At 36.3% G+C, this 24,331-nt stretch overlaps 1 protein-coding gene across 1 annotated transcript in view; it reads left to right on the top strand.

The window, feature by feature from the left end:
- The window catches only part of Gpr137c (G protein-coupled receptor 137C), a 58,670-nt gene that overhangs the window by 10,891 nt on the left and 23,448 nt on the right, over positions 1 to 24,331 (top strand). The window contains exons 2-3 of the mRNA XM_070033329.1: positions 13,413 to 13,456; positions 15,979 to 16,207. Of these exons, the coding sequence (XP_069889430.1) occupies positions 13,413 to 13,456; positions 15,979 to 16,207 (273 nt within the window). The remainder of the gene's footprint in view (positions 1 to 13,412; positions 13,457 to 15,978; positions 16,208 to 24,331) is intronic.

Below are 24,331 nucleotides of genomic sequence, written 5' to 3'. Positions count from 1 at the left end.
GCTGTCATATTAGAGCTAAGAGTCTCTTCGATTTGTCTGCCTCTAAACCATGATTCCCAAGTATCAGCTTCCTGAGTAACTAGTATTATAGCATGAGCAACCAGTACCCACCCTGCTTCTCCACTTTTGTTCCCCATTCCATTGGCTGGCAATGCTCTGTATGCAAGTCAGAACCTATCAGTCATCTTTGATACTACTTTCTCCCTCATGCTCATTCCTCATCACATCCTAACATCTCTTAAGTTATCCCATCACAACACCTTGTTCAAGTCACTACCTATACTACTATCTATAATTGGGTCCTGAGCAGTCATCTTACTGCTAGGCATATGTCATCACACACACACACACACACACACACACACACACACACACACACACACACACACACACACACACACACACACACACACACACGTCTCTACACTCTTGGCAGCTACCTTTCAACACAAATCTAATTAATTTTCAAATCCCTACTCTCAAATTTCTCTATTGGCTCTAGTCTGTAAGATAAAAAGGTTTGTACATAAAGGCACTTCATGGTTCTAATCTTATCTCATGCTATACTTTGTTCCTCATCATACCAGCCACAATGAGTGTTCTATTCGTCCTTTGTACTTGCCATTTTCCTTCTGTCACAGATCCTTTCCATATTTTTTTCATGGAGCACAGAATGTTCTTGCCTCTTTTGGTTAGTTAACTCTCTCAATTCCTTGGCAGTACTGTTTCAGGGAAGACTTTACCTTACTATCCAAGTAGAATATATTTCAAAATTATACATCAGAAGAGCAGTCTTTCTTCTTCAAGTCATTTACTCAGTTGAAATTTTATATTTCCTTGTGTGAATTTAGTGGGCCATAATCACTACAGGAATAGGGATTATGCTTATTGTCACTGCGTCCCTAGTAGCCAGTTTAATACCTACCATATATTAAGTAATCAGTCCATATTTTTGAATGAATTTTTCCCAAATATTCTAGAGGAGAAAAATAATTTACAGCAGAAAGTTTTTTCCCTTTTTTTTTTCAGTACTGGGGTTTGAACTGAAGGCTTCCTGCTTGCTAGACAGGCAACACTTGAACTGCAACCCCAACTATAGCAGACTTTTTTTTTTTTCATCTTTCTTTCCCTTTTCCCACTAACTACCTTTCTCTTTGCAAAAGAAAATATATTTGCTTTAAAGCAAAAAAAAAATGCTTAGAGGATCCTTGATTCTACTGTCTAAAAGGCAATATGGAGTGGTAGCAACTGGGAATCACAAAATACATAGCAAAGGGGACATCCATATGTATTTAGTGCCAGATGATGTTGCCAAGTCATCTGTTTTTTGGTTTTTTTTTTTTTCAAGAGAAATCAGAACATTTTTACTTTCAAAAATAGGAAATGATAGGAGATTCGAGCATTGTTTTTTTAAAAATACTGGGGCTGGGAAGGTGGCTCAGTGGTAGAGTGCTTGCCTTGCATGCATGAGGCGCTGGGTTCGATTCCTCAGCACCACATAAGCAGAAAAAGCCACAAGTGGCTCTAGAGCTGAAAAGCTGAGAGGGACAGCGCCCAGGCCCAGAGGTCAGGCCCCACCACCAGGGGAAAAAAAAGAGTGTATCTAAAAATACTATACATGAATATGCATGAATACTAGATAAGCCAAAGAACGTTTTTATAGGTCAAACCCAACCTATAACTAATGATTTTTAATTCTCTTCCTTCTCTTCTACTTCTGTATTGTCTTTAAATAAATAAATCAAGAAAAAAACTTGTTTACAATTTTCATAATACAAAACTTAATTATATTCAATACTGAGCAATGTTAATTACAATGAAGTCTGAGTAATTCATACCCTTCTGGGAAAGTTATGGAGCTCTAAGTCTGACCAAAATGTAAAGAAGCTACCATATAGCATGGAGTATACTACCAACATCTGCCTTCTCCTACTGTACTATAGATTACTTTAGGAAATTTTACTTAGTCTTCAGCACCCAACATTGTTATAGATTTAATCAATGCTTAATGACTTGGGTGGTTGGGCAAATTAGAGGCTAAGGTAAAGGAATTTAAAAGAAATGCTTCCTTCTTTCCATTCTACTCTCTAGAAATCAGAATCCCTTATCAACATGGAACTTTTCATCTAAGTTGTTTGAAACAAAAATAAACTTGTAAAATTAAGTGTCATAATTTTATTACTTCAACTGTGTTAAGAGATATATTTTTATAATTTCATATGGTGCTGAACTAAAAATCTGGGAACCTGGTTCAGCTTCTTCTATGTTTGGATGATTGGTGCTGCCCAGTCACTGCCTTTCTGTATTTGTATCTGCCACTCATATTTGTGAAGTGGTTAATTTCATTGAAGACCCCTTTATTTCTCATGGCCTGACATTAATAAGGCAGTCTGGAATTTGAGAAGTTTTAATAAACCTTTATTACCTAGTTCCAAGATATAATGTAGTATCTGAATTCTGTCTCTGAGATACAGATGCCATTAAATAAATTTACATACACTATATTAAATTAACCAAAATTTTGTTAATTTCAAATCTGGGGATTATCTGATTCTAGAAAAAAATATGGGTGAGTATTCCTAATCTATATGTTCTCACTTTGTTACTGCAATTATAGCTGTCATTTTCATTATCATATTAATCATACCCTACAATTTTTCCAGTCTTCAGTCTCCCCACGTAGAAAAATGCTTACTTAAGTAATAGCTTAAGGTTTTATGCTATTTTCTCAGCTATGAAGTAGGATTATTCAGTAGTTGATTCAGTCATTTGGGTTTCTATGAGGTGATACGTATTTAGGGAGGACATGAACTTCTTTCTTTTATAGCTTAACTTTCAGGAGCCCATTCATATCCTTTCTCTTACTTTTTTTTTTGTCAGTACTACAATTTGAACTCAGTGCCTTGCACTTACAAATACTAAGAAGGTACTCTACCACCTGACAGTCGCATTCAACCCTTCTCCCTTTTTGTGCTGGTACTAGAGCTTGAACTCTTGACTTCTTACTCTGAATAGGCTTTTTTATTCACAGCTGGTACTCTTATCACTTTAGCCACTTCCTCAGTTCTGGCTTTATCCTCAGATTTGTCTGCTGGGCTAGTTCTAAATCAAGATCTTGAGACATCAGCCACCAGAATATCTAGGATTATAAGCATTAGCTCCCTCCCTCAGCCTCATTTTGCTTTGGTTATATTTTAAGATAGGATCTTATCTATGCCCAGACCAGCCTGGACTTCTTTTCTCCCGTTATACCTCCCACATACCTGCAATGGGAGTTGTAGTTTTTATGGCCTTGAACCATGATCATCCTCCCAATCTCTTTTTCTCTCTAGACAGCTAATGTCACAGGAATGAGCCAGTGCACCAGGCTTTACCCTCACTTTCTGAAGGCTTCTATGGAAGAGAATGTCTAGTAAGGCTAACTATCTTAATTGGTACTTTAAAAAATTGATCTGGAAAGAACAATAGAACTGATAGAGTACGAAAAAATAAAACACAAATACTTAGCAGTTGAAGGAAATCATTTTACCAAAAGTAGGAAAAATAGTATGATTATCTACTAGTAGCATTACATATATCTCTTGAGATGAGTTAACTGACTAGATAGAATCAGATATAAAAGCAAAGAATCAGTCATAAAAGCACCTGTTTTCTAAATGGGTTGTGGATTTCCTAGGCTTATAAACTACAGACTCTAGGAAAACAGTTACAACATTACACAGGAATGCCTTATTATACAGGTAAGAACTTGGTCAATAGCTATTGAAAGAGTCTAAGGAATAATGACTTTAAGCAGCTCACTTCTCTGTACTATATTTTCTGCATTTATAAAATGGAATAATAGTATTGTAAAGATTGAGTAATATGTTTTAAACATGGAAAGTAGATCTGGGGACATAGTTTAGTGTTAGAGTACTTGCCTATCATGCACAAGGCTCTAGGTTCAATCCCCAGCACTTCAGAATAATATAAAATAATAAAGTAAAATATATGGCTAAATACAAGAACATGGTAAGACCAAAATATTAGCCATTGATATAGTTGTAGTTAGGAGGAAAAAATGAAAGCATCTCCCAAATTGATATTTCCTCTGTTTAGCTTGTTTCTTACACATAAACTTTAGAACATAGAATAGTCATTTTTTGCAGTCTATAATATATGTGATGCCATTATTTCTTTCCTGTATGCTTAAAATAGGTTTATAGATACTATCTCCACATTTCAGTTAATGAACTAAGAGTCTTATAGTTCTTTTGGCTACACTAGTGATTTTGTGTTATACTATGGAATTAATAAGTTTGAAGTTAATATTAGTAATAACCATCAATACTTACATTGAAAGTGTTGTTGTCCTTAAGAAATCAAAGTAGGCCGGGCGCTGGTGGCTCACACCTGTAATCCTAGCTACTGAGGAGGCTGAGATCTGAGGATCACAGTTCAAAGCCATTCCAGGCAAGAAAGTCTGTGAAACTCTTATCTCCAATAAACCACCAGAAAACCGGAAGTGGTACTGTAGCTCAAGTGGTAGAGTGCTCGCCTTGAACTGAAGAGCTGAGGGAAAGCGCTCAGGCCCAGAGTTCAAGCCCCACTACCAAAAAAAAAAAAAGAAAGAAAGAAATCAAAGTAAAAGATAAGACAGTGACTTCTCTCTGCTGGCATATTCTGTTAATATTTTGGATTCATTTTGTCACCTTTTCACTATCATACCAGTCAGATTGGTAATTCTGCAATTAATCAGGCTCGATGGCTTTATAAAAAGCAATTCTATCCTCTTGACTTAAAAAGCATGGAAAACTTTATGAAAAATAAGTAATAGACTATGGAAAGGAATAGTGTTGGAAATGGTTTAAAGGATGGTACAGTTTCAGCACAAATTTAACTTAAATCAGTTATCTAGAGAATCTGAATCTTTTCTGTCTGTGGTTTATAGTTCAGATCCAATTTCTGTATACTCCTTAAACATAGGATATATTATCTCCAGTGAACTGTCCATGATAAATTGAGTTCATAATAATCAGTTATATTTTTATTAACTTTAGTTGTACAAAGGGGTTCCAATTCAAACCAGTTTATACATCTTGATCAGTGTCATCTCTTCCATTATTCTCCCCTAACTTGCCCAACCCTATCCATACCCTCAAGTTATGTGGCTCCATTTTTACATAAGTACATTGAATATAATGACTATATTTGCCCATCCTTACTCTCTCCATACACCTACACACCCCCTTCAGTTAATATATTAGAGTTTTACTGGGGATTAATCATAGGCAGCCTCTACCTAATACATAAAATTTTTGACTCCAAGAAAGAAATCAGATATTCAGTATACACCACATTGTTTGGACAATTTCGAATTTCAAGAAGGAAGAAATAGGTAAATTCAGGATGTACCTGGAAATATTTAATTATAAAAAAACTTCAGGGCTGGGAAGGTGGCTCAGTGGTAGAGCGCTTGCCTTGCATGCTCAAGGCCCTGGGTTCGATTCCTCAGAACCACGTAAGCAAAAAGAAAAAAAGCTGGAAGTGGCGCTGTGGCTCAAGTGGTAGAGCACTAGCCTTGAGCTGAAGAGGTGAGGGACAGTGCCCAGGCCCAGAGTTCAGGCCCCATGACCGGACCCCAAGAAAAAAAAAAAACTTCAATTTTACTGAACTAGTTATTTTAATCAACTTGAAAGAAAACCAGACTAAGAAGAGAAGAAACATTAAGGGAAAAAAATTAAGTATTGGGATCCTAAAAGGCATGCAAAAAGACATTGTATCTTAAAAACAAGAACAAGCTCTTGTAAAGAAAGAAAAAGCATTTAAAAAATAAAAGTTCCTTTAAGTGAAATAGATATTGAAAGAAAACATCTGACAAAGATGCTAATCCCTCATATTTCATTTGCAAGCAGCAGCAATGATAATCTTGGAATGATACACAACTCTACACAAGAACCTAAGCAATTGAGATGGAGGATATAAATAATTGCTTTGTGAAAATAATCTACGTAGTTGGATATGTATGCCTCAGTATTCACCATGGAGAATAAACTATGTTTGCCACAATTCAATTTAATATGAATTCCAAATTTGATATAGATATGTTCTCCAGTAAAAAACAATCAACAAAAGTTGGGAATTAATTTCATATAAATAAATTCCACAGAATAGTATTGCTCTATGAACATTTAGTACTTGCCACCTTCAAAACATGCCATGGGAAAGGAAATGATAGATACTCCAGCATAAACCCTTCAGGCTACCATAACAAAATAACACCTTAAGCTGGGTAAGAATGTGGCTCAGTGGTAGAGTGCTTGCCTAGCATGCATGAAGCCCTGGGTTCAATTCCTCAGTACCATATAAACAAAAAAGCCAGAAGTGGCTCTGTGGCTCAAGTGGTAGCCTTAAATAAAAGAAACTCAGGGAAAGTGCCCAGGCCCTGAGTTCAAGCCCAGGACTGGCAAAAACAAAAAACAAACAAAAACGCAAGCTGGGTAGCTTATAAATAATGAAAATTAATTGCTCACCATGCTGGATGCTGGAAAAACTAAGGTACTAGAAGACTCAGTGTCTGGTGAGGAACCATTTTGTGGTTTATTGATAGTGCCTTAGTACTCTGTCCTCACAGAATGGAGGAAATAAGGATTCTCTTCTATAAGGGCACTAAATTTCAACTCATGAGTGCTCCTTATGACCTCAGTACTTCCCAGTGGTCCCACCACCTAATACCTTCACATTGGGGATTAGTATGTGACCAAAATAAACCATAGCACCAACCTCAAATTTTAGGATACTCATCAGTTATACAGGGTAACATTGGCAAATAAGATATATTTAGTCTAAGCCAGGTATGATAGCTTACTCCTATAGAATCACAGCTACTCAGGAAGCAGAGATCAAGAGGAATGCAGGCAATGCAGGAATGGGGGCCACCCAGGCAAAATGTTAGCTAGGCATAATGAGTGGATCACTTCTGAGATCCCAGCTATACAGGAGAATATAGGTAGGAAAAACATGGTCTGACGCCAACTCAGGTCCCCTTCCCCCCCCCCCAAAAAAAAGGCAAGACTCTGCCTGAAAAATAACTACAGGAAATAAGGGCTGGAGATATGGCTCAAATGATAGAATACTCACCTAGCAACCATGAGGTCCTGATTTCAAGCCTCAGGGTACATGCACGCGCACACATTATAAAAATGTTTCTATTCTTACTTTATTTGAGAAATGAATGCATAAGTTTGCATTTTAATATAGGAAAAAATCATGTATCTATGGGCTAAATATAAAATTGAGTATGTTAGTAATAACATATCCTCAATATATTCTAAATTAAGAACTGATTGTATATGGGATAACCGTATGTTATATGATGAAAACCATTTTATGTCCATCAACCATTTTCATTCAATTATATAAAGAAACAATATCCTATATAAATTATTCATTTATTTAGTTTTTCTGATATTTAAAAAGATACTGTCAATTAGACATAAATTGACATCAGCAAGTCATTATAAATATGTTATTTATCATATTAAACCAGATAATTTGCATAAAGTATGTATTCATTATGTTTGTGAGTTATCTGTACAGTCTTAAATGATATGTAATTGCTTGACATTTTTGATAGCCAGTTTTTGTTTTACCCTAGATCATATCCTGTTTGCTATATTCCATATAATACTTAGAATATATTAATATCACATTGCTTTAATCTTACTACAATCTAACTGTAATTTAAGTACCTGGTTATATTTATAGAATTCATTGGAATACATTCTGAAAATCTAAATTGATAATGCTTTCAATTCCCTCCCACACCCACTACTCGATAACCTGTGGTTTTATTAACTATAACCTATGATTTTATGGATTATTTCCTGTTCTGTCCCCATTCTCTTCTTCATGTGATCCTTTTAAATGTCTCTGCTGAAATCTAGCTTTTCCTGGATGGCACTTCTTGCCTTCTGTGGAAAACAGCCTATTTTATACTTAAGTAGTAAGTAAGTACTCTTTACTCATGTTGCACCATCACTACCTTGCTGAAATCTGTACCATGTGATTAGGTCGTCATTAGCTATAATAATAAGCACCATCACCTTGGAAGAACTAACACTTTCTTCTTTTTGCTTTGTCCCCTGTGCTCTATGGCCATTATCAAAGCCCATGTTTATAACTCATCAAAATTCTCCAGTCAGTGGTTTCTCAGTTTTAAAACCTTTCATTCTACCATCTTGGATCAGCTCTTTAAAATGAGCTGGGGTTTCTTTCTGACCAATGTCTTTTATCTCCTTTCCCTTATTCATCTTGAATTTACTCTTTTATTTATTTTTTTCACCACCATTCTTCTCTTCTCTTTTCTTTTCTTTTCTTTTCTTTTTTTGTCCTGGGGCTTGAACTCTGGGCCTGGGCACTGTCCCTCAGCTCTTCAGCTCAAGGCTAGAGCTCTATCACTTGAGCCGCAGTGCTACTTCCAGTTTTCTGAGTGGTTTATTGGAGTCTCATGGACTTTCCTGCCCGGGCTGGCTTTGAACTCAGGAGGCTACTCAGCCTTCTGAGTAGCTAGGATTAAAGGAGTGAGCCACCATCCCAGCTTCACCACCCCATTCTTTTAGTCATTTTATCCCTTCTGTCCTCTCTACTCCATTCTATTATTCCTTGTCTCTGGACATTTTTCCTCTTCCAAAGCAGCTCATTCATCAAAGTTCTTTCTCTAAAATAAGTTTACATTTCTCAGTCTAAATATGTGAAAATTACAACCTACTTAAACTTGAATTTTGTATGATGGCATCCAGTTTTTTCTATTATTGTTTCAATTTTAAAATAGATCTTGCAGACTATATCTACTGTCAACTGCCTGACTTTAGCTAGAACTTGCCCTGTGCAGCTTAATATATTCTTCTCTTTTTTTAAATTAACGTACATTAGTTGTACAAGGGGTATTTTGTTACAGTTCCAAAAGTATATATAATGTATCCCAAACTCACTTCCTCTACTACTTTTTAAAACTATTTCAGTAAGTTTCATTGTTCCATTTTTATATGTGCAAATAAGCTCTTTTGGCTATATTTATCCTCATTCCCCCCCCTTGCTAGTACTCCCCCAACCGAGCAAGTTTTATACATGTCATTTTTAATGTGTATTAATTGTATTGATTTTGATAAAAAGCTTAATTATGTAGCCCAGACTAGACGAGTTTAAGGTTCTCCTGCCTCAGCCTCCTAAGTACTGGGGCTGTAAGTGTGCAGTAACACCCCCAGCAAGGCTTAGTTCCAAGAAACATAAGGCTCATGGATCAGAGGGGGCAAAAATCAGGTATTACTTGTGACAAAACAACATCTAAAACAAAGCCTGACATTAGGTCTTACAAATCCAATCATTAGGGCATTATTAAAGGTTATTCACATATACCGCAAAGTATGCTAAAGGGGAAGAACTCAAAAATAAGAGAAAGACAGATAGACATTTACTGTGGAGTGTAAGCAAATCAATACCAGAGAGAGAGGGGACATTTTGTTCCCCTTCTAAAGGAATATTCTCAGGAAGAGATATGTTCTGTCTTTTACACTAGCTAGGAAACAAATTTTCTGACCTTAAGGTTAAACACAATCTCTAACTTCCAAAAATGGTTGCTATGTAAACCTTTTGTTCAGAAGACTCAGCCCACTCAAATATATGAGATATTCTTGGGTCATCTAAGGTTTCTTTTAGCCTCAGATATTTTTTGTCTAGTCTATATTCACTGCCTCTGGTGTCTTTCTATAACTCCTTGCATTTCTCTTGTTATTCTGCTACTGACATGGGCAAATCAAATCTGGAAACTATTCTTTGCATGTACCAGGGCTATACAATCACCCAATCAATGATCTTTTGTCAATTATTTCTTACCTTTTGAAAAATTTTAACACAGGCTGTACTTTCTTTCCTTTAAACTTCTCTACTGTTTTCTATGGCTAGTCTGACTGTCTCCCTTTCCCATTTTCAATCTTGGGCTTTTAAAATGTGATTGTTAAAGAGGAATATATTGAAAATTAACTTCTCATCCACATTTGTTCTCTTCTGTCTTCTACTTGAATTTCAATTGCCACTTCTTCACATAACTGTGATTTCCTTATATTCCAAAATTCACTTTCTATCCTTATTTCAGCCTAGATTTAAGAAATTTTTAAAATAAGAGTCAACTCCATGATCTGAATTTTAAGAAAATTTATCTTGCTCCTATTCTAACAGCTCTTTATATTCAAAACCTAGTCTAGTTGTCTCACTCATAGTCAACAGACCTTGAACTGGAATTCTTTTTTATTGTTATTCTTTAATCATCAAATGATTGTACAAGGGGTTATAGTTTAACAGATTCATTTATGTGTCTAGTATATCGTGATGAGAGTCATTCTTTCCATCATTCAAACCTATTCCCCATCCATCCCCCAGTCATAGGAATTTTCTCACTTTTCCTTTCCTTTTCACCTGTGTACACTGAGTATGATCCTTTTCACCTGTGTACACTGAGTATGATGTCTTTGCCCCCTGTTCCCTTTTCCTTTCATCCACCTTCCTCACATTAGTCCCCTCCATTCAAACCAGCTTCCTTAGGTTTATTTTGTTAAAATGTCTGTTAATTGCTCGAAGAGTTTACTACATGGAGTTTTACTTCTGTCTATACCACACAAAACTTGATCACATATATATACTTATGTCCCTGTGTATGTTTACATGGGAGGTTGTATTTTGTGTCTAAGATCCACATATGAAAGAAAACATGGGTCATTCAGTATGATTTTTCCCCAGATTTATCCATTTCCTTGCAAATTACATAATTTCATTCTTCCTGATAGTTGAATAAAATTTCATTGTGTATGTGTATATATACATATGTGTATATATCTGCGTATGTGTACATGTGTGTATATGTATGTGTATATGCATATGTGTACATATATACTTATGTGTAAATTTATAAACAAACTATGTACACATATCTATATAGACATATCTATATAGTTACATCACATTTGTTATTCATCCATTGTGGGACATCAGGGCTGTTTCTGTAACTTAGCTATTTGAACAGTACTGTGATAAGCATGGACAGTCAAGTGCCTTTATTGCATCCCGTCCTGCAATCTTTTAGCTAAATGCCCAGGAGTCATATCACTGGGTATAATTCTTTTTAGATTTTAAGGAATCACCATACTGATTTTCATAGTGGTTACACCAATTTACCTTCTCATCAAGAACATATTAAATTTTCTTTCCAGAATCCTTACCAGCATTTATTGTTGTTTGTATTGTTGCTAATGGCCATTCTGACTGGAGTGAGACGGAATCTAAATGTTTTGATTTGCATTTCCTTTATGGCCAAAAATGTTGAGCATTTCTTCAAGTATTTTTTAGCCATATGTACTTCTTCTGAGGAGTGTGTCCTTTGCCTATTTATTAATTTGCTTGTTAATTCTTTGGGAGGTTAGGGTTTTGTTTTTTTTTTTTTAGCTTTTATGTTCTGGTTATCAGACCCTTACCAGACATATTGCTAGCAACAATTTTCTCTCATTCTAGAGGTCATCTTTTAGCTTTGTTATTGAACCCAGTTTCCAAATATTTTATGCTCTACCTTCCCTTAATTAACCATTTTCTATAGTAACCTAAGAAATCACTCAGTCAAAAATCATGTTACAGGGCTGGGAATGTGGCTTAATAGTAAAGTGCTTGCCTAGCATGCATGAAGCCCTCAGCACCACATAAACTGAAAAAGGCAGAAATGGCACTGTGACTCAAGTGGTTGAGTGCTAGCCTTGAACAAAAAGATGCCCAGGAACAGTGCTCAGGCCCTGAGTTTAAGCCCCAGGACTGGCAAAAAAAATTTAAATCATGTTAGAGAGTTTAAGGGTGTGTTAAAGCCTACTTCTCTGATATTTTTATAAGATACTCTGCGTTGAACTGCTTGCCTGGCTCCAGCTTCAACTTCTACCATCATCAACACCCTCATCACACTACACCATATACCAACATATGAGTTTTTGCTTTGACCTAAATTCATTGCTCATGTTTTCAAAACCTGCTCTTAACCCAGCATTACTCTAGAAACTAGGGCTGTAAATTTGCGTAAGTTATAGTCTTTCTTAAGAGGGAAATATAAATGGCTAGAATGTGGCTAGTTATATAAGTATACAAACTTGCTTCTCTTTCTTTAAGGCACTTAACCTAACAATATAAAGTATGATGTACTAATAGAGTCTTGAAAGATGAATTGGAATTTGTTATTTTACTATTAAAGTATATTCCAGCTCAAATACAAATATATACAAAAGCACGAAGATATGAAATTGTACCACATATTTAAAAAGTTGTAACTATTTTAGACTGACTGGATCATAGTATTGAAGGTAAGAGGATAAAAGGAAACACTGCATAGGAAGATGGGCCTAGCTACTAAGATGTCGTCCATGTATTGAAGGGTGAGGACTTTTTCCTGGATTATTATGATTAATTTTTGTATTTGTATAGTGCCAGAAATCAAATCCAGGGCCTTGCATGTGTTAGGTGAGCACCCTACCACTGAGCCACATCCTTAGCCACAGATAAACTTTTTTTGTGTGGTTTGGCCCATAGCCTAACTTTTGTCCTAGATCCTCTTACCTACGCAACCCAATATCTGGGATCAAAGATAATAACCACCCCACCTCAGCTTACTGGTTGTGATGGGGATTTGCTCAGTTTTGTTAGTCCAAAATCCTTCCAATTTCTGCCTCCTGGGTAGCTTGAACTACAGTCATGAGCCACTGCATTTCAACCAGATTTACTTTTTTAAAAAGAAATTTCTCCATAATTTATTCAAACAAGAATCATTTATAAATGTTAAAAGTAATGGATGAAAGTTTGGGGAATGAAAAATATTTACATGGTTTCTAAATGTCTCTCCACATGATACTGTTTAATTATAATGGAGAAAACAAAAAGTGCAGAAAACCCTCAACCAGTTGATGAAAGTTACCACCAGTAATGGATCACAACAGTCCCTCATTCCTTTTCATTATTTCATTTAAGCATAGAGGAAAATAATTTTTGAAAACATATTTATATGCGTATTGAAGTAAGTTCAATTTTAGGACAAAACAGATATAATTTAATGAAGCTTAGGATAGGTGGTAAGCCATCCACCACAATATCTAGTTCATAACAAAAGTTCAATAAATGTTTAAACTGATTCATTTTGTTTGAATTGTAAAGGTAAAACTTAAGTCTCAAAATAAAGTCATCATTTAAACCATTGGAAATCTGTCTATACTTGTTTCACAGTGATCCATATATAAACATTTGAACTTTATTTGCTAATATTTACGGTCTATCATTTTTGTAGACTTTAAAACATAAAGTCAAACCAAATTGAATGCATGTTTTTCAAAACTTTCTTTCTGTTCTCTTTATAGGTTATATGTAAAGTCAGATGTGCCACTGAACTTGACAAACACAAGTAAGTTTCCTGAGTATCTAAATTTCTAGCCAAAAGATCTAAAGCACTAATTCATTAATATTGATGCTTTGTATCTAAAAGATCTAAGTATTGATAGCAGACTGATCAAAGTGTCAAGGTAAAGTAAGGGTTGTTGAGAGTGCTTTAGCAGAAAATCCAACAGTTCTCCTTCTACCGTGACGCTAATATTCTCTGTCTCTCTGCTTCTGTCTCTGCCTCTGTCTCTGTTTCTCTGTCTCTCTGTGTGTCTCTCTATGTCTCTGTGTGTGTGTCTCTCTCTCTGTCTCTCTCTCTGTCTCTGTCTCTCTCTTTCTGTCTCTCTGTCTCTCTGTCTCTGTCTGTCTGTCTGTCTGTCTGTCTGTCTGTCTCTCTCTCTCTCTATCTCTCTCTCTCTCTCTCTCTCTGGTGCTGCCTTGTTTCAGATGTCAATTGTAGCTTCACAGGGTCCACATATGTTAAAGTTAGGTTATGTTGTTTGGTGAGAATGTATAGTGTTGTTCCATAAACTAAGAAATGTTTCAATTGATCAGACCCAACAATGCCAGTGCTGTGGAATCAAGAAACAAGTTTCAAACCTAATTCCATAATTCAGTTCATTTAACCTCTTTATGCTTTGTTTCCCTAAATTATTCTAGTACCCTGGATATATACTTTCAAGCTCCTTTTTGTATTTCAAACTATATATAACTTTATTATTTAATCTAAGAGATTATTAAAATCTAAACTTTACCTAGACATGATGGTGCACTCCTATAATCCCAGCACTCAGAATACGAAAGCAGGAAAATCTCAATTTATTAGACTGGGAAAAATCGGGCCTTTTTAAACTAAACTTTTGTACTTGCATGTATATTGAACAAAGTGTGTTGCCAACTATGTATTAGCTTCAATTTATCGTGTATAACTACTAGGGCAGAAGATTTATGATTCCCACCAAAATAGATGTTAGGATACAAAATAAGTTTCTGGGTCATATATACTGGGATACAAATGTATTTGAACTGGGGTTCCTTTCACACTGAACTGTTAATTGTAATTTGATACAGATGGCTACTCCTTACTTAAGTTTTTACAAGGTCCAATTTCCCTTAAAGAGAAGACATTAAATATTTCATTTAAATGTGCACTTCTATAGAAGATAAGCTGTTGTAGTGGGCTTGAAACTATGTGATCTGCTCTTGTTGTCCTCTTTTATTCAAGTTTGAAAACAGTTTTTGCTATAGATAGCCAAATTCATAGGATTAAATGTTGTTTAAAACATATTTCCTTAACTCTTAAAATTATTAATTTTAGATGATTAATTTAAATTTAGGTGCAGCATATTAGTTTTTTAGGCAACTTTTAAAGCCTAATGGTAACTATCAGAATGGGAAGGTCAGCTGGGCTCTGGTGGGACACCTGTGTAAGCCTCGCTAATCAGGAGTCTGAGCCTTGAGGTTCCAAGGAAAGTCCATGAGATTCTTACCTCCAAATAAAGAAAGAAAGGAAGGAAGGAAGGAAGAGAGAGAGAGGAAGGAAGGAAGGAAAGAAAGGGAGGGGAGGGAAGGAAGGAAGGAAGGAAGAGAGGAAGGAAGGGAGGGAGGGAGGGAAAGAAAGAAAAGAAAGAAAGAAAAAGAAAGAAAGAAAGAAAGAAAGAAAGAAAGAAAGAAAGAAAGAAAGAAAGAAAGAAAGAAAGAAAGAAAGAAAGAAGGGAAGGAAGGAAGAAGGGAAGGAAGGAAGGAAGGAAGGAAGGAAGGAAGGAAGGAAGGAAGGAAGGAAGGAAGGAAGGAAGGAAGAATAGATAGTAGAGCTGTGGCTTCAGTGGTAGTGCACCAGCTTTGAGCGAAAAAACTCAGGGAAAGCAACCAGTTCCTTAGTTTCAAGCCCCAGTACACACACACACATGCACACGCACACGCACATACACACACACACACACACACACACACACACACACACACACACACACTCTTGGAAGGTTGATGAAAATAGGTTTATGCTTAATAGGTATAAAAATGAAACCAGGTGCTGTTGGCTCACACCTGTAATCCTAGCTACTCAGGAGGCTGAGATCTGAGGACTGAGGTTCAAAGCTAGCCCAGGCAGGAAAGGCCTTGGGACGCTTACCTCCAATAAATTCAGAAAAAGTCAGAAGTGGTGCTGTGGTAGAGCACTAGCCTTGAGCAAAATGAAGCTCAGGGACAACACCCATGCCCTGAGTTCAAGTCCCATGACTGACAAAAAAAAGCAAAAAGAAAATTTTCTGAGTGCCCAAAATATTATTAAAATAGTCCAAACTTATCCTCCCAGTAGAAACATCTGAATGTGAATCCACATCAGATTATTTCTGAATTAATACTTTAATATCTATGCCATTGGAAACTGATTTTGATGCTAATGTCACAACAGCACAAATAGCCCAAGTAACTGAAGAATTCTTTTTTTATATTTAATAAAATTATAAAGATTTTAAGCTGAAAGAATTGTATAAAAACACACTTCTTAGTTTTATAAACATCTAATATACTCTTTTTCTTTTTCAGAATTCTACTGCATTTGGGCTTTATACTGGCAAGCCTTCTTTATTTAGTGGTGAACTTGACTTGTGCAATGCTAGTTCATGGAGATGTCCCAGAAAATCAATTGAAATGGACTGTGTTTGTTCGAGCACTTATTAATGATAGTTTGTTTATTCTTTGTGCCATCTCATTAGTTAGTTATACATGCAAAATTACAAAAATGTCATCAGCAAATGTCTACCTCGAATCAAAGGTAAGTATATTCCTTAAACTTGTACATGAAAATGTAATTTCAAATTCTTATCCTATGAACCACATTTTAATGAAAAGTTTCTGTTACTTTTTTAAAAGTATCCTGAATGGCAGTCACATTTGGGAGCATGGAAAAATACAGTTAAGTGGTAATCAATACTTGGTCCTTAGTAAACAATGGTTTAAGAAAAATAACATATAATAAGCATATTGTATTTTCTATGACTCTGTATTGGGATTTAGTTAAATGAAGCTAACCAGAAACATGATTTGATCAAAAATAGTCTAATATATTAAGCTGCAGTGATAATTAAGAGTTTTCCCCTAAGGGTAGTTAGCAGTATAGCCATTACATAAATTTCCTAGATTACATGTACATATACTTGGATTAGCAATGTGAATATGCCATATAGATGAAATGATATTTATTTCTGTGAAAGTTTAGAAAATGTTACCTCACTCTATCCATATGATATTTCAAACAGCTAGACATGTCTTGCTTCCTCCTTTACTTGTTGAAAAAAAAAGCCAAATGTTTACAAAGAACCACTGAAATTTGTATTGCTACCAGTTCACAATGTGGCTGAGCAGTTAATTTGTCATCCCAGAGTATATGAGGTATTGAAGTAGAGATGTAGATATGTGGATATTAGCGTGTGAGTGTATATCAATTTTTACAGTTACCAAGGACAGCTTTTAAAATTTGGTATTATTGCCCCTTCGCTGAAGATAAGCAAGATAGTAGCTGAAACAGAACAGTTCTCTGAAATATTTTTAGATGTCTCTATTGTCATTATTCTTAATATGGTCCTAGTAAAGTATGCTACTATAATTAAATCTATGGTAATCACTTGTCCTTTAACTTTAGGCACAGATTTTAATTTTGCCATTTAAATATATTGCAGTAAAATGCTTGGGGATACACATACACACAAACACACACATGTATAAATGAAGTCAGACTTTGAAGCCTAAGAAACATACATGGTAAATTATTTTATTCAACTTCTGAAGAATCAAAAATTTCATTGATTCTGGCTTCATCTGACTGTTAAAAATAATACTGATACTATGTGGCCCTTACTTAGTATTCTATTGGTAGAAATAGCACCTTAGTGTAATAACTTCACCATAGAACTCATACTCTTCCTTATGTAATGATAAAACATATGTAGATGTAGTGTCTAAATCTAAAGTGTCTCTTCTGTATTCACCTAGTAACTTTCTATGCTTGATTTATTTGCTTTGCTATAGGCAGTATGTTTAATATAGTTTCTAATGTGAGAAGAAAAGATTATCTGATTAATTCTCCAGAACTATTTCAGTCATCTTTCCCCTTCCTATCATATGAAAGATTTTGTTTTGTTTTGAGTTGGTTTTGATATTGGTTTTCGAGATTCAACCTCCTCCTCATGGCCTAACACATACTAGGCAGCATCTCTACTACTGAAACACTCCCAGCCCTGCATATTTGCCTTTTATCATATTATTTTTAAATTCTTATATTTTAAAGTTATCTGGATTCCTAAATAATTAGGAATACTACAGAGACATGTTCAGATAACTATTGAAGTAGATGAGATATTTGATTATTTGTGACATTTTATACTTAGGAAGTTTTTGCTTTTCTTTATAGATTACAGTAGGTTATAATTTCTATACTATATTCAAATAACTTCCAGATTCTCCTTTTGTAATCACTAGTGTCATTTCTTAGGTGTTGTGGGGTTTTTGGTATTTTTCTTTTCTACTTCTACAGAGGGCTAGCCATTCAATCAACAAATGGTGATTGAGCCTCTACCTCTTCCACCTAAAGACTGTCTTTATTGCTGTCACCAAGAACATTTCCTTATAATTCAGACTTTTGGTGTTTCATTTTTTTCCTTTTCTTCTTTCTTTTACATATTTTGTGAAGAGACCTTTTATAATCTGTCTCAACCAAGTCTTATTTACCAAATGACATCCAGTATCTTTTCCTGTCTTTAAATCCTGAGGTTACTTGATCATCCAAGACCACATTTCCCTATCCCAGGGCTCCCCAGCTATATATGATCATCTCATATCCAACTTTCAAGACCTAACTCTAATGTTTTCCCCCTTGAAAACTTAATTTGGTTCCTTCTCTAAGTCTCCAAAATGAAATTTAGAAAAAACTTACTATCTGAACCATCTTAAACATTTTGTTTCCTTTGGAGAACTTCTCACTTTATACCAGGTAGCATTTGTGTACACATAATCTAATTTGCCTGACTGAAGTCTGAGGTTTTAGAAGGGAGCCACTTATCACTTATATCTTTCTTGGTGCCTCACATTTGAGGTTGAGTAAATTTTATGTTAATGACAAATTACACATTTCTATGTCTATCTAAATCTATACCTCAGCCTTTTGGAAATTTCTGACAGTCTAAAGTTCCTTACTTTCTTCCTACCTGCAACTTATATCTCTATATTTTTTAATTTTGTCATGATTATCATTCCCCCATTGATTCAGACTCAAATTTGGAGTAATCTGTTTCTTTATTCCTTTGTTTCCTAAAATTAAAAACAATTTTTTCCACTTGAGCAACATGATAGGATAAAAAAGATCTTCTGAATATAATTATCTGTATCTGTTATTTACTATGTATTTGTTTTGTACATTATCTCCCATTCTGATTGCTTTACATGTTATCTCAAAATACTTAATTCTGTTAGGTATCTGTGATATTGTGCTATAATAAAACATATACATTTGGTCACCAACTCTGGATCCTAGCACACAACCATTAAAATCTTGGAATTCTCAAGAATGACTGGCAGGTCTTTTGTGTGCTAGTAAGATGACAAGTAATCTTGGAGCCCCTACCTAACTTCTTGGTGGGGCTGGTTACCAAAAAGACCTAGGCATAATTAGAGGGTTGAGACTTTCAGCTCCACCCCTCTGGGGAGGGGTTAGAGGTTGATGGTTGAATTGACCACCAGTGGCCAATGGTGCAATCAGCCATATCTACATTAAAAAGCCTGATTAGGGGCTGGGAAGGTGGCTCAGTGGTAGAGTGCTTGCCTTGCATGCATGAGGCCTTGGGTTCGATTCCTCAGCACCACATAAGCAGAAAAAAGCCAGAAGTGGTTCTGTGGCTCAAGTGGTAGAGTGCTAGCCTTGAGCTGAAGAGCTGAGGGACAGCACCCAGGCCCAGAGTTCAAGGCCCATGACTGGCAAAAAAAAAAAAAAAAAAAAAAAAAAAGCCTGATTAAAAACCCAAAAGGAGTGGGTACCTATAATCCTCAGAGGCTGAGACATGTCAGATCATGGTTCAAAATCAGCCCATGCAGAAAATTCTTCAGGGCTGGGAAGGTGGCTCAGTGCTAGCACGCTTGCCTTGCATGCCTGAGACCCTGGGTTCAATTCCTCAGCACCACATAAGCAAAAAGAAAAAAGCCGGAAGTGGCGCTGTGGCTCAAGTGGTAGAGCACTAGCCTTGAGCTGAAGAGCTGAGGGCAGCGCCCAGGCCCAGAGGTCAGGCCCCACGACCAGACCCCCCCCCAAAAAAAAGGAAATTCTTCAAAATTTAATCTCCAATAAGCCAGTCCTCCCCCACACCCACCCCCCAAAAAAACACACACAAAAAAAAAATAGACTACAGGTACAGCTCAAATAGTAGAGTACCAGCTGTGAGCCAGCAAGAACATACAAGGCCCTGAATTCAAGCTCAAGTACTTGGGGCGCGCAGGGCGAGGGGATCAGTTTCAAGGAACTTCCCATTTGCTGAGTATGTGGTGTTGTTTGGAAAGTGGCAGACAAATGTCATGGCAGCCCAAGAACACCATGCCCTAAAGCCTACCCTATACATCTCTTCCTTTTTTTTTTTTTTTTTTTTTTGTCAGTCATGGGGCCTGAACTCTGGGTCTGGGTGCTGTCCCTCAGCTCTTCAGCTTAAGGCTAGTTAGTGCTCTACCACAGAGCCACAGCACCACTTCTGTCTTTTTCTGCTTATGTGGTGCTGAGGAATCAAATCCAGGGCCTCATGCATGCAAGGCAAGCACTCTACCACTGAGCCACCTTCCCAGCCTACTGGCCCTTTCAAAACTGGAGAGGCCAAGGAAATTTCTTCCTCCTTGATTGAGAGTTTAGTTCTGCTGTAATAATCTCGTAATAGACTAACAGGAGAAAATTTATGTACAAGTCTGTTAAATGTACACAGTACCCATATAAAATATGAAACTCAAAGAAGAGCTATCTATTTGATTAGCTTCTTCAAGAAAGTGAAAGAAGGGGCTGGGAAGGTGGCTCAGTGGTAGAGCACTTGCCTTGCATGCATGAGGCCCTGGGTTCAATTCCTCAGCACCACATAAGCAAAAAGAAAAAAGCCGGAAGTGGCACTGTAGCTCAAGTGGTAGAATGCTAGCCTTGAGCTGAAGAGCTGAGGGACAGCGCCCAGGCCCAGAGTTCAGGCCCCATGACCAGACCCCCCCCCCAAAAAAAAAAAAAAACAGAAAAGAAAAAGAGGTCAGGTACAGTGCCCAGGCCCTGCGTTTAAGCTCTACAAACTACAAAAAAAAGTGAAAGAAGTAGAAGTTGCTGGGCACTGGTGGTTCACTCCTGTGATCCTTGCTACTCAGGAGGCTGAGATCTGATTATTGAGATTCAAAGTAGTTACAATACTGGCCTTAAGCAAAAGTTCAAGGCCCTGAGTTCAGACCCAGTACTGCCACACACAAAAAAGTTTTAATTTGGACTTAGTTAATTGATACACAAATATGTCTCCATGTAGAGATTCACGCTTCTGTATGTGTAAACTATTTTTCAGTGACATAGAGCAAATCTGGACATTTCTTCTTCATATATTTTGCATATATTTTCTGTTTATACAAAAACATTGGCTGTGTGGTGGTGGCTCACACCTATAATCCTAGCTACTCAGGAAACAGATCTAAAAATTACAGTCTGAAGCCAGCTTAGACAGGAAAGTTCATGAGACTCATCTCTAGTGATCTACCCCCAAAAAAAGCCAGTGGAGCTATGGTTCAAGTAGTAAAGTACTAGGCTTGAGCACAAAAGCTTAGGGATAGTACCCAGACCCTGAGTTTAAGGCCCAGGACCAGCACCAAAAAAAAAAAGTTTTAAGTTTCTTCCTTTTTTTGTGTGTTTTTGGAGCTTGAACTTAGATCTTTGAGCTCTTGCTTGGCTTTTCAAGACTGGTGCTCTACTGCTTGAGCCATACGTTCACATCTAGTTTTTTGCTGGTTAGTTGGAAATAGGGCTAGTTTCAAACTGTAATGCTCAAAATGTGTCATAATGATCAAGATACATTGTACTCATAAACACATGTTAAATTGAAACCCTTTGTACAACTATATAAAGAATTTTTTAATGTTAATATGTTTAAAATGAGAGACTTTATAAGTCATGTATATTTAATCTTACTTAATCTTTTCCAAAAACTTCAAATTGCTATCATTTTGTTTTTTTTATATTCCATAACATAGTCTATTTGACCAGCTTATATTTCTTGAACTTGGAGAGTTTAAAAATGCTCATTTCCTTTAATTTTTATATTTCAGTTTTATATTATTTGAAACTTTATTAAACTTAAATTTGAAGTAAAATTAAACATGTTTTGCCCATATTTGTCTCCTAAACTGAAATAGGTAATACACTTTTCAGTGAAAGAGGAAATAATTCAAGTGTAAGTTCATGTTGTCAATGCTTAAATCAGAGCTCTGCCATTTAGTAAGTCTATAACTTTAACCTATTTTAAATTATAGTACCTTCTCCATAGTAGTGTTGAAAGAATAAAATGGAAAATTGCAGTATACTGGCTGGCAGCAAAAATATTAAAGATGGTTTCTTCATCATCGGGGTTTATAGAATATACTATTAGAAAACTTGAAAAAATTCTGTTATTAATTTGGTAATTTTTGTTTTTTTTCAAGTTATTTCTTGATCAACTAGTTCCATCAGATTGCTAATTTTGCTTGTTTAGGCAGTTAAGCATATTAATCTTAAATTTAAAAATTCTGATTGTTAAAACTTGGCAATATGAAGCTGGGCACCGGTGATTCATGACTGTAATCCTAGCTACTCGGGAGGCTGAGATCTGAGGATCACAGTTCAAAGCCAGCTGGGACAGGAAAGTCCATGAGACTCTTATCTCCAATAAACCACTAGAAAATCAGAAGTGGCACTGTGGCTCAAGTAGTGGAGTGCTCCTCTCCTTGAGCTGAAGAGCTCAAGGACAGTGCCCAACCCCAGAGTTCAAGCCCCATGACAAAAAAAAAAAAAATCTCAAAGCTACCCCTTTATACAGTATTTTTACAATAAAAAAATGTATTTAAAAATTAAAAATAAAAATTCTTGAAGCTGAATAACATTTCATCACAGGCCAAAATTTAGCTCTTATTGGTGGGCCCTTTGCCAACCTCTTCATTGTTCTTTTCTTAGTCAGTTTTCTTTTGCCTTTTTAGGAAAAATAAGAGTGAAGTAGAGGTTTTAATGATTATATCTAGAACTACCTACTTCATTCTCAGTTACAGAGCACTTAAAGTATCTTTTGTTTTGTTTTGTTTTGGGTTTTTTTTTTGGGGGGGGGTCCGGTTGTGGGGCCTGAACTCTGGGCCTGGGCGCTGTCCTTCAGCTCTTCAGCTCAAGGCTAGTGCTCTACCACTTGAGCCACAGCGCCACTTGCGGCTTTTTTCTTTTTGCTTATGTGGTGTTGAGGAATCAAACCCAGGGCCTCAGGCATGCAAGGCAAGCACTCTACCACTGAGCTACCGTCCCAGCCCTTAAAGTATCTTTTATGTTCTCTTTTTCATCACTTTGTTGTTGTTTTTTTTTTGGGGGGGGAGTGTTGTTTTCCAGTCCTTGGCTTGAACTCAGGGCCTGGGCACTGTTCCTGTGCTTCTTTTGCTCAAGGCTAGAACTCTACTACTTGAGCTAGGGTAGGTAAATGTGCTACCATACTCAGCTATTGATTGAAATGGAATCTAGCACACTTTTTGCCCAGGCTGGCTGCTGCTGCTCCTTTTTTTTTTTTTTTTTTTTCTAATCCTACGGCTTGAACTCAGGACCTAGGCACTGTCCCTGAGCTTCTTTTGCTCAAGACAAGAACTCTACAACTTGAGCCCCAGTGCCACTCCCAGTTTTCTCTATTTATGTGATCCTGAGGAATTGAATTCAGGGCTTCATGCATGCTAGGCAAGCACTACCACTAAGCTACATTCCCACCCCTTAGTTTTTAATTTATACTATAGGCAATTAGACCAGTACTATGACTTTTTTTTCTTCAAAGAGGACTTTTACTTGCTTTTAAAATACAACTTACTAAAGCCAGGTGCTGGTGGCTCCTAGCTACTCAGGAGGCTTAGATCTGGGGATCGAGATTTGAAGCCAGCCCAAGCAGGAAACTCTTATCTCCAATAAACTATCTCCCCCACCCCCACGACCGCCAAAAAAAGAAAAAACCCAGAAGTGGGCTATGGCTCAGTGGTAGAGTGTTAGGTTTGAGCAAAAGAAGCTCAGAGCTAATGGCTAGGCCCTGAGTTCAAGCCCCAGGACCAGCACAAATTTGAATAGTTTGTGTCTTTGCTCTTATTTTTTCAACTTACGTATTAAGTTTGTTACTTCATTACATGTCTATGTACTTATATACTTAATTCATTTTTTGTAAATGAATGTATTTACAGCAAGATGTTTTCTCAAGAATATTATGGCAACCTTCCATAATCTTATCATTTTACATCAACATCCTTTATTTAACAAAAAACAAAAATTCAAGTCTGCATTTCAGTCATGTGTCCAATACCACATGTTAATACAACTATGAATTAAATATTATTTATATCAGCTCACTTTGGAAGAAAGTCTAAAACTCAGACATCTAGGTTATCATTCCTATTCTTTGCTTGATTGCCCGTGAACAAGAATCTGGCCCACTGAAAACTGTAGAATTTCTGTACTCTGGGTTCTTGCCAGAGAGAATAAACTCCAAGCTGATAAATTCACAAGTTTAATTGTCATAAATATGATGTGAAAGATGTGCAGTCTGTTTGGCCATCTATTTTGTCTTTTATGCTTTGTTCAATCCAAATGACTTAGTTTTGTGCTAAGATGACATCACACCTTAGAGTTGTATTTTCCATCTTACAC

The sequence above is a fragment of the Dipodomys merriami genome, unplaced genomic scaffold, assembly GCF_024711535.1.
Source record: "Dipodomys merriami isolate MVZ:Mamm:240054 unplaced genomic scaffold, mDipMer1.0.p SCAF_1, whole genome shotgun sequence".
NCBI classification, from domain to species: domain Eukaryota; kingdom Metazoa; phylum Chordata; class Mammalia; order Rodentia; family Heteromyidae; genus Dipodomys; species Dipodomys merriami.
Note: the sequence above shows the minus strand (reverse complement) of the source record. Positions and strands in the feature narration are given on the sequence as shown.